This window comes from Cydia pomonella, chromosome 8 (genome assembly GCF_033807575.1).
Source record: "Cydia pomonella isolate Wapato2018A chromosome 8, ilCydPomo1, whole genome shotgun sequence".
Lineage (NCBI taxonomy): Eukaryota > Metazoa > Arthropoda > Insecta > Lepidoptera > Tortricidae > Cydia > Cydia pomonella.
In genome coordinates, this window is record NC_084710.1 from 84,871 (window position 1) to 97,077 (window position 12,207).

The 12,207-nt window shown below is 37.6% G+C and overlaps 1 protein-coding gene across 2 annotated transcripts in view; it reads left to right on the plus strand.

The window, feature by feature from the left end:
- The first annotated feature begins 7,970 nt into the window (after positions 1–7,970).
- LOC133520346 (EGFR adapter protein-like) overlaps positions 7,971–12,207 on the plus strand; it is a 331,460-nt gene continuing 327,223 nt past the window's right edge. The window contains exons 1-2 of one of the 2 annotated variants that reach the window (XM_061854720.1): positions 7,971–9,436; positions 10,009–10,181. In XM_061854720.1, coding sequence (XP_061710704.1) covers positions 9,235–9,436; positions 10,009–10,181 — 375 coding nt within the window. In that variant the 5' untranslated portion in view covers positions 7,971–9,234. The remainder of the gene's footprint in view (positions 9,437–10,008; positions 10,182–12,207) is intronic. The other variant, XM_061854719.1, reaches the window with a different exon arrangement.

Consider the following 12,207-nt stretch of genomic DNA (forward strand, 5'->3'; position numbering starts at 1 on the left):
GCCGCGCCCCGAGGCCGACCACTCCTGCCGCGCCCCGAGAGACTACCGCCGGATGTTATTTTCGACAGATGATAATACTACTCGTCGTGTGATTGAGAAAAAATATTTTTTCACCACACCGGCTCGTAAGGATCTCTTTGTTCTTCAAAAACGGTTGAGAGAGTTGCATTTCGTCCACAAGAGTAGGTAACGATGTAATCTAGAAAGTAACATATTTTGAATTGTTTTCTCCGGGTGGCCGATAAAATTGACTTCTAAATACTGATTTTGAATAAAAACTTACGTTGATTTAGACTCGATATATGTTTTACGGTCATTATTTTTTGTTTTGTATTTTACTCGGGAGCAAAGTTTATCTAACCCTCGTTCCCCGAAACCCTCGCAACCCTCAAGATTCCGTTGTTCGGATATATTATCAATATTAGCACGACGAATTAAAACAACCTTGTATAACTGCTGTTAATTACCAAATAATTAAAAATATGCATTTACTTTTAACATTTAAAAATATCGTAATAGATTAAGTACTGTCCTACATCTACTGTTGTAACGCTATGATCTCGCTCCATATTAAATACTCTCTAATTTCTATTTAAACAAATTATAATGTTTGATTTTATTTGATAATTGTCACATCCTCGAAAATGTTGCAGAAGTATAAGTTCATCAAGTAAAATTAATTTATTACAGCATAATTCAAATATCTATAGAATATCTATATATTACCTTATTCACTGTAAACATGTGTAGTGTGTGTAGGGTATTCACTGTAAACATGTGTAGGGTGTGTAGGGTATTCATTGTAAACATCGTTAGATTAGGTGTACAAAACAGATCTGACAAGTATTTTAGTGAAGTAATTGAATTATTAATAATATAGGTAATACTAGGTATCATTTAATGCCAATTTTAATAAATGAACATGTTCTAAATGTAGATGTTATTTTAATTTCCCTTGTCCCAAAATGAACCCTGGTCAGCGTGGAATAAAAGTCTGGAATGGAAAACAAATAGATAGGTAAAAACTTTATTCGTTTCTACAACATACATGGTAGGTAGGTATAGACAAAAAGAAGACATGCAGCTTAGAATTATTCTTAAAAACTACAATTCTTGAAATAACAGAAATACAAAACCATGTGTCGTGGCAGAGAAAAGGTGCTGGCTCAGCATGATGACGCGGCAAACCACATCGCTGATATTCTGCCAGGATCTTAAAACAAAAAGACTGTACAACGCTTAATTCTTATTAATCTAACTTAATGATGCTCATGTTGTGATTTCATTTGGATGTTACACAATTTGACCCTAAGATTTTATAAAATTTGAATTTTAATTGAAATAAATAAATTAGACTACTTCATATACGAGTTTCAGCCCCGAAGTTTTGATGGTTTAAATGGTGTAATCGATATGTAATTTTAAAATTGAATTTACTTTTTAAATGATGAATTGGGGGAGGAATGTTGTTGCAACATTTTGTTGCACGGTACCGGAAACTCCCTTTAAAAGCAGCGGACTTGTGTTATTATTAATGGTTAATCGCAGAACTCTACAATAACTAGACTACGTTGTAAAATAGTCGTTACAACCATCATGAATTTAACAAGGTCTACACGTTCGTAATAGAGGAATGGACGCAATAATAAACATTTGAATATGGTATAATCTTATATAAAAGATAACTTCCAAAGTTGAGTAGCAGTACTTACCTAATCTTTTAATTCTTTTTTCATGACTGAACCGAAAGCATAATTATGCACGTTCATATATTTCTTATATTTCACGAACATGATGTATTTTTACATTTGTTAAAAATCAAAACATATTTTTTCTTGAATAGATCAGAGAACTTAACGGCGTCAGACACGTTTTGAGCAAGAAAAAACCTATTCTTTTTAAGTTAAAAATCTTAAAACGCGCTAGGCCGCATGAGTCTTTGTAGGCAGTTGTCACTATTCGTTCAGCAGGAGCTGCTGTAAGCCGACATGCGTGTGCATGCGCCTAATAACTGAATTTTCTCATTGTTGCCGTCTGCTCTGAGAAGACGCTAGGAACGATATTACAGCCACAGCGCATCCCGCCCTGTCTGGAGTTCACGCTGGGTTGTATCGTTAGCCTAAATTACGTCTTATTTTAGTTATTACTCGTAGAGGAGCTTGTTGTTTGATATCAATAGTACCTAGTACTAGTACCGCTCTGAACCTTTAATTCCGTACCGCGGACAAGGACCGCTAAAGAACTTTGGAACCTTCATAAAAGGACATTTTATGAGTATTAAACTTTTTGAAATCAAATTACATTGAATGTAAAGTTGACCACAAATTATATAGAATCTTATTCAATTATGTTTTATAAACAACAAATTGGAACGGGTTTATTAGGTTTTGTTTTAATATCCTAATGTTTAACCTTTTTGAAGCTTAATATGTTTACCGTACTCTTTGTTTTTATGATGAAATATAATGTCAGTCAATAAAGTCATGTTAGAATAAAAATACGTTTTCTTTACAAAAAATACAATTATTCACAATAATATAGAAAACATGGTCCAAAACCGAACCGGATAGTTAAAATAAGAAGGACAGTCAAGTATACAAATAGTCTACGATATATTTACGAAGGTACTTAGATAATATTTACGAAATTCTCATTAAACATGAATACGACCGAGAAACTTATTGCTATACAAATAGACAGTTTAGAAACAACGGAGAAGGCTCACGTGAACTACAAAAAGTCTCCAAAAGAAAGAATTACACCAGGATACGTACAAGGACGATTAGAAACTTTAGAAAATAACTATAAGAAATTCAAAAGCATTCATCAAAAGTTGATTACCACAGTTTCAGAAGAAGACAAATGCAAATCATCATACTTTACGGAAGATCTATACGACACTTTTGAAGAACGTTATTATATATATAAGGGTGAGTTGAAGACAGTTTTACACAAGTTTAGTACAGAAACGAGAGACAACAAAACAGAAAATAGGTCAAACAATCAAGCGTCGATCAGTGACATGAAATTACCTCGTATCACAATCCCGATGTTTAGCGGAGATTACACAGAATGGCAATCTTTTTATGATTTATTCACCACTTTGATCCACAAGAATAACTCCCTAAATGACGTGCAACGTATGCATTATCTAAAAGTTAGTCTGAAGGGTGACGCCGAAATTCTTTTACGTCAATTTCCCATTACCGGCGAGAGCTACATACAAGCATGGACCACTCTGAAGAAGCGTTATGACAACTGTTGCGTCTAGTGCCTAATTCGTGTAGTATTTCGAATCCAGGATATCTAGACTGCTGAATAAAACTATAGCGGACTGTAAACACTAATTTAATTACTGGTAATTACAGAGGTATTTATAATTATTTTCGGCGCGACGCGATATGTGTGCGTTCCGCGAGCCGTAAGTTCGACTCTGACGGTCCCCCCGCGGACCGGCCCCGGTCCCCGTCGCTGGCTAACCGGTCCGGTGACGTGACGGTGGACGTCATCGCTGTTGCTGTGGAGTTAATTCGATGCGGCGGCGGGCTTGTCGCCAACAACAACAAAAGGTACATTGCTAACTGTCATTTTAAGAGGTTCTTCGGCCAAAAAGAAATCGTTCAAGAATCAGCCACCGCATTAAAACAGCTGCTAGATACATCTGTCGAATGTCTAAACGCACTAAAAAATCTTAGCTTGCCTACAGCTGAATGGGACGCTATTGTAATTCATGTCATAGTGTCAAAACTGGACCCTGAAACTCATAAGCACTGGGAAAAATTAGTCAATGATGACATGGCAGTTTTTCCGACCTTTGAGAAATTGAAGTCTTTTTTGGAAAATCGATTCAGAACTCTGGAGATGGTGGATCCAGTTAACAAGAATCACAACCCAACAAATCCCAAGACATTTCATGTGACAGCCGGCGGTGACAGCGGAGATATTCAATGCGCATTTTGCCAGGAAAGGCACCATATCTATAAATGTAAACAGTTTGCAAAACAGGCAGTGGATGAAAGGTACGTATTTGTTAAAAAGAACGGACTATGTTTCAACTGTCTTATACCAAATCATGTAGTAAAGCGATGTAAACAATGGAAGTCATGTCAATTATGTAAAGGCCGACATCATTCGTTGATACATCAGAGTATAAAACAAACAAATAACGATCAAAGGCAAAAAAACAAGAAAGTTTACATGTCTACAGAAGACTCAAAGTTAGCTGCACCTGTCAGATCGAGTAGAGAGGATCGTGTACGAAATATTCTATTGCCCACAGCGCTCGTTGATGTAGCATCGGAGTGCGGACAACCATTGGTCTGCAGAGCACTAATCCATAAAGGATCCCAAACTTCGTTTGTCACATCACGGGTAGCCGAGTTGTTAAGGAAGAAAACGGCAAATGGCAAGGTGGATTTACAAATCTCGTCGAGGTATACACCAGATTTTACTTTAAAGGTAAATGCTTATGTTATAAATTCTTTTGATGACAATATGCCAGCTAAGAAAATCAATTGCAACATACTACCTCAACTCGATAACATTAAGTTGGCTGACCCCACCTTTAACACTCCAAGTGAGATTGATATTCTCTTCGGGGCTGATGTTTTTGGCAAAATTATTGACTGTGGACTTAAGAGAGGACAGGGCAATATTATCGCTCAATGTACACTCTTAGGTTGGATTTTAACGGATGACATAAATACAAATTCTGCCAATTTACAAACAACCATAAGCTGTCCTAGCATACTTCAAGTAAAAGAGGGTAAAGCAAGATTCAAACAAAAAATAATGGAAGAGATGCTAGCTTCAAGAATTCGACCTCTAAACGCTAAAGCCAAAAACAAAGGTAGCATTTTCTACAATCCGATGTAATTAAGTTAAATGTATAGTTAGCGCAAGGTGGGCGGTCAACGTAATTATAATTGTTACATGTATTGTCATGGTTTTCGAGATTTATATACAAATTTGTTTATTTCATGTCTAATATTCATTTGTTATTCGTTGGTAAAATGCTTTGGTTTTGCGTTCTTATGTTTTTAAATTACGATGAGTCTACTTCTTTATTATTAAGTGGTATTTGATTATTAAGAAAATGGATGAATATAGGTATTTAGTTATAGTTGGCATCCCTGAAAGATTAAAATAAGTATTTTGGTGGGCGGTATGTTTAACCTTTTTGAAGCTTAATATGTTTACCGTACTCTTTGTTTTTATGATGAAATATAATGTCAGTCAATAAAGTCATGTTAGAATAAAAATACGTTTTCTTTACAAAAATATGTTCAAAAAATAAAACTTAGCTATACCTAATATGTACTATCTAGTTTTTAACCTGCATCACTAAACTTTCTTTGTGCTTTTTAACAATGCTTTATAACTCAATTGGCACCGTAAACTTGTGTATAATACCTACACATGTTATGTCCTGAAATTGGTGTGCAGTCTCAGGCGCGAATCCAGCCCTCAAAAAAGGTTGTGGTCACAGCCACTCGAAAATCGGCCAAGTGCGAATGAGTACGAACTCGCTCATGAAAACCATGGTTCCTGAACGATTATCAGCCTATCGATCTCAATAGACCGTGAAAGTGTTACATCCTTACGTCACAAGTATACATATTACTTAATGATTCCCCGACCAAGTTTTTGTATATTATCGATTTGCAGACAAGGTTTTACCGAACATCGTTTCACAGAGGAATTTATTCGTACCTACCTAGATGTAACTTTTAGTCAACTAACGTTTGGTTAAGTCTTGTTTCACATACCGTTCAATCGGTTCAATTCGCTTTTAAGTATGTAAATTAACGATTTGTTAGACCTGTACCCCAAAAGCATAAAATTGTTGTAGTAATTCACCGAATCGCATTTCACCTCGATCTCATATTTAATTTTCGCATTGTGTCTCAATAGTTTTTTTTTTCTAGTGGCTATAAGTTTTAGTCGCATTTCACCTCGACCGTGCATTTAAACATCGCGTTGTGACTCAATCGTTTATTACTTTAGTCGCATTTCACCTCGATCGTGTATTGTATTGGCGACGTGATTCAACGCAACGTCAACGTCACATAGATAAAATTTTAATGAGTTTGATAGCACTTGAGGCTTAATCCTACAAGTACAAAACGTGTTTAAAAAAACACTTAATTTTAGTGCAAGCATCAAATTAACGTATCAATCAAGTTAAATAGTGTCCCAAACAAACGTCGATCGCGGCGAAATGCCTCTTCGGTAACATACTACACGAAAAATTAAATACTACAAATTAATTATACTAATGTCAAAGGCTACGGGAAAAAGTGCGTCAAGTAAAAAAATCCAGTGATATCTTTTTCATTCAAGGTGAACTGCGATTCGGTGAATTACTACAACAATTTTATGCTTTTGGGGTACAGGTCTAACAAATCAAATTAACAGAACAATTATTGGCAGAATTTCGGGATATTGCTATTTTACCAAAATATTTTTTAACCATATTTCATTTCCCATCAAATCTTTTCCAACTGTACATTACTGAATAAAAATATTCCTATTGGGACCGTGCGAAGTGCATGGTGGGGGTAAGTAAAGCGATCCCAGCGCATAAGGTGGTAAAAAATTGAACTAACTGCGGATAGCGTCTTTAACATTTCGTACAATTATATGGCTCGAAATGAAACTTTGATTTACGATTACTCCTGAAATATTCATTTAAATTGTATGGTGTAAGGGACCATTGTAATCTGTATGAAATGCTTAATATAACTAACGTATTTATTTTGATAATTGTTAATAATGTATCCATGTAAATAGCTTTGCAAATGCCACATATTACGTGATCTTTTTCTAGAAGTTAAGAATGGATATAGTAAGTTATCCTTAAAAGATAGACATTTAACATCGCGGACTTTTTTGTAGACCTATGAATGAGAAACAACCCCACCATACATTGTTTTGTTATAGCTCAAACGGATTAGGCAGCGTTTTCGATTAAAGCTCCTAGCCAGCGTGATTTTTTCCGAAAACATCATTATATTTCAAACAATTTACACAAAACCTTAACAAGTTATATACTTAAGCCTTCCTCAAGAATCACTCTATTGATAGATGAAAGTCCTATGAAAATCCGTTCAGTAGTTTTTAGTTTTGGAGTAGTTTTATAAGATGTAGTGAATTGACGTTTTCCCCTAGACTTACGGACACTAGGTTGCGTGACAGTCGTGCACGCTCCCAATATAAGTACTTATTTGTTTATTATTCCGTTTACTACTGTAGTAAAGTAAAACGAATTTACTGTTGCAGCTCATGTTAGTGGTACAAGTCAACAATTTAAAAATTTCACGTTTGTGCCAGTATGGTATGATAGTCAGCAGCATTACTGCAGCAGTATTGCAACGCGACATTACGGCAGTCCTGTAGCGCTGCAATAATGCTGGAGTAATGCTGGTGCAGTCTTGTTTAGATGGCGCGCAAACACGCATGGGATTTTAGATACATTGCGGACTATTGAGGTGAGGATAGGATATAGTAGGTACATTGAATTCTGCCGACCGATCAAATACTCGTACCGCAATGTAATGAATCACATATGCGACTTCTCTTCTTAAATGCAAAATTAAATACATTTATTTTAAATTAATATCGATGTTCCCTATTCTCATTCTAATATTCCAGATCGCTAGGGTCATGTACTCATGTCCCATTATAGGGGACCCATCACTGGTTCCTTTCCATTACCGGGGTTCTATCACTGGAGCTTTGTGGTCCATGACTGGAGATAAAAAAACATAGTTTTAATTTGTTGATTATGTGAAAACGAATTGTAGTATCTTTTGTACAATACGCCTGAAACATAAAAGACGGAGAGGACATTCAACTTTTAACACGCTAAGGAGTCGAATTTTTACATATATCAGAGAAATGTCACAAATTGTTCATCAAAATAGGAATATTTTATTAATAAAACCCATTTATTAATAAAATCTCCCAAATTACATAAGTACTCGTATTCTCAAAGTGTGTAAAACCGCGGACATAAAAATAAATAAATATTATAGGACATTTTACACAAATTGACTAACACATGTAATTCCATTGGATCGGAGCGAGGCAGCGGAGCGGAATTGGATTGAGTTCTAAAAACTAAAACTCGAATCCAAACACACCACTGACAGATCAGTATAATATTGGAATGACCGAACATTCTCTTCACAAGTCAAAAGTCCACACCTCGAGTTTGGCAGAATCCACCTTGCTAAAATTACTCCTAATTTTAGTCCTCCGACTAAAACCCATTTATGGAGAAAAAAAAATTGTAATGAGATTTAATAACTAAAACTCGAATTGGCCTGTCACATGAGTGCACCTGTAGCGAACTAAGCTTCACGGAGCAGTATCCTGAAGCGGGCTCACCGCCGGCGGCGGCGGCCGACCCGTCTCTCGCCAGTCTGTCGGCGCGGCGTCGCGCGGCGGTCGTCTCACGCCTCACGCCTGCCCATACCCTGCACGTTTTCCAACTCGTCGCTAAACTTTCATAAACTTCTCAAAGACTATACAAGTAGCTGTTTGGCGCGTTGAAGTGTGGCTATGGGTGTTACGACGACTTTTGTAAAGTTCCCGAAAGTGGAGTGAACGAAAGATTAAAGGTTTATCTTTGTTTTGATGGTTGGTTAGGTGGCGGGTAAACAATAGGATTTATAGTCTTTTGTGGGTTTCTAACTTACAATATAGCAGTCGAAGATTACGCAGTTTAATGCTCTGTATGTCTATACAAACATACTAATGGACATGCATAATTAGCTCACGTCAATCAAGCGACTGACTTAGGTAAACTTAGCGCGCTAATTGTAAACCGTAGGCCGTACTACGTAACTATACATATTTAGCAATTGCTTTTCCCCAGATCAGTATGCCTTAAGAGTAAACATTTTCAAAATAAGCAAGGTACACAAAGTCGACCCTTTAGGGTAGTGAATTGACTTAGGATCTCTTATTAGCTAGGAAATACGTGCCAAAGCTTAGTTCAGCTCAGATTAGTCAGATTATAGTAAAGTGACCATTGTAAGATATTAAAAATTATACGATTAACTTTGCCGATAATTCCCAGCTGCGATCCCACTATGAAACTGTGAAATTTCAGACAGTGTGAGACCGGCTATAGTCCGGTAGTTTACACCATGAGTGTTACAAGGACGTGTTGAATCGTGCTGTGTAGTGCAGTGTTTATGTGTGTGAGTTTATGCGTCGCAAGCGGCGATGGCGGCGCGCCGGCTCGTGCTCAACGGGCTCACGGCGGAGGTGGAGGGCGAGGGCGTGGGCGTGGTGGTGGGGGGCGAGGGGCAGTCGCCGGACTCGCTGGAGTTCTACCACGAGCTGGAACTGTACCGCCAGCTGCTGGCGCTGCCCGCTGAGCCGAGACGTGCGCGCACGCCGGACCCCAGGCCCACTAAGAGCCCAGGTATATTTTGATACCTATTAGTCGTAATCCGTTATATGTATCTGTCCACCTCTGGTTGAGTCGTATGCTACAATCAGGTTCTATAGAAATAATGTTCATGTTTTTCTATTACACTGTAGACCAAACAACAATTTTTATCGACGTATGATGCAGAAAGAGTAACACCTCCGTGCATTTTCAGATATTTATAAGCAACTTGGCGCCTTCGATAGGTATAAGTTATTTATTTGTAATAACGGTACAGTTCCCCAATGCGATATTTACAAAAAGAGCTCGGAGGATAATAGGCAAGACACTACTTATTACTCGTATAATGCCTAATTGGTCAAATTACATCCCCACCAAAACAAGTTCCTTTTTCTTTGAACTTGGCTGGACACGCTACCGCATGTCTACATGAACTATTTAAGACTAGCGATATGTATCCTCTGCAGGTGCTCCCAATCATTGGCCAGGCTCTTTGAACTTACCAGTGTATTCCGAACTGATTATTTGGTCTTGCCAGCCTATTCCATACAAATTTATTATCTAATCTAATATGCAAATTCAAAGAGCGACGGTCTGGTGCACAGAACCAACGCCTCCGCGGCGTAGCCGCACACCGTGCGCTCGCGTCTCCGCTTCAGCGCCAGTCTCCTCGCCCGCTTCCGCACCCGCGGCCACGCCCGTGTCCGCCCCCGCTCCCGCCCCCGCCCCGCGCGCTGCTACACCGGCGCCTGCGATGGGACACAGTCGCCCGGCTCAGGTAAGTGAATTATACAACAATGAATATATAAGTCTACAATAGTTATTTATAGCTTGATTAGGTACCTATTAACTTGTGTTAAAAATATACATATGTACCCGTACTACATAACGGCTTGAGCTCCATCATCCGACACATGGTAGCTCTTGAGTAGGTAGGCGATTTAAAAAAAGATCCCGATTTTTGACGTAAGTGTCTTAAAGTTTGAATTGCGCCGTGTATGTTAGCTCGGCAACACCCTCTGATAATCTGAAAATTCTTACAACATTTTTTTTGAATTTCTTATATTGTATTACCATTAAAACTCAACCACTTAATATTTATAGTGCCAAACATTTGCACCATACGAATTTGCTTCCTCGTTATATGAGTGTATTGCCCAGAAGAAACTGCAACGCCCGGCCTCACTAGGCAATTTTTTTCCGAAATGTAACTTTCAGGCTAGATCTTACACTGAATTGATCGCCTGGGATACTGTTTCTTTATCTGACCCGCTTTTATTGAATGCATTGAAAGTCCAGATCTGCTGCGGTATGTGGTTCAGAAAGGAGTTTTCGTCATAACAAGGCTGAAATCAAGAAAAGTAATGCCTTTATTATACTAAATAAGAACTACGAATATGCGTACAATACCGGAAAATTTGTCAAATTACACGGGACTGTTTTCGTACACAACGGGAAGAAGTTGATAACTGGCGATATAACATTGCAATTTTTTTAACCTAATGCAACTCTATACTCGAAGTTCAAATTACTTCAATTTTATATCTCGAGTTATCAACTTCTTCCCGCCGTGTACCCATTCATAGTTTCCGACACTACAATGTTAGAATTTATGTGGTTTGTTTCGTATTTTTCTGTTAATATTATGATAAAAATCACAATTTGGCCATGTTTAAGCTCTTTTATTGACTTTATCTCATAGAAACAAGCTCTACGAAAGTTTTTTCCCAAGACTTCACTGTCTTCGCGACAGCACAACACATTAGGTAAAATATTAAAAAGTACCTTTAATATTTTTTATTCAATATATTATGGAACATCTTTTCGGTTATGGCCCATTTAGAATACGAGTCGGTAAAAATAAAAAATCTCCATAGAGCCGCGCTCCACCCTAATGTATAATATAACTTATTACTTACTAGCTCAGCAACTTATTTGTTGGTGTTGTACCGATTTCATTCTTACCTATCTGAATTTTAGATATACGGGTACGATATTATTTCTCGATAGTAATAATCTCTCTTAATTCTTGTCTACAATAAACTTGATTACCTGGGAAAACAACAATAATGATAGATATTTATCTTGTAGCATCTCGTGTAGGCGTAGCGTATGGTCGCGTTAAGCCGCGAGAAACGTAAAAATATCACAGAAAACAAAACGTAAACAACACCAGTAACGTGATACCCGAAATTCGGGACCCGGGGCTCGGCGTTGAATAAAATAACTCCCAATTAGCGACCGCGGATAAAAACGTAACAGCGGTGACGTCATAATTGGCCGCCTAATTCCCGGCCTCCCTTCTGACCGTCGTTGCGTTGGAGCTCAGTTCGACATTTAAAACGTGATGGTATTAGATGGGTGTATTGTGGGCGTAGGGCCATCGCTCGTCCAATCTAGGCGTGACGTTCAGTGCTAATTTGGTTGTGAATTAGATCTGGATTTGTTATTGATATGACCTGTCAGTGTCCGAAGTGACATTCCTTCAACCAGAAACATTTGAGTAAAAAATTGAGCAAAATAAGCTATTCAGTGTTTAAGTTATCTCTGATAAATAATGTCTTCGTGACTGTATTGCCTACTTTTGTTACAAATATTCAAAGTACTTCGTTTATGATGATATGCCGATTGACACTGTAGGAGTGTTAAAATAAATATAAGTAAAAGTGCTATGACCATGGGTTAACTTTTAACTGTCACATTTTAAAAGGGTTAAATTAAGTTTTTCTGACAAATCCTGACATTGTCCGTGCTAATGCAATGCAACAGAATAAGGATAAGAGACAGTTCTATGATTCTGGGAA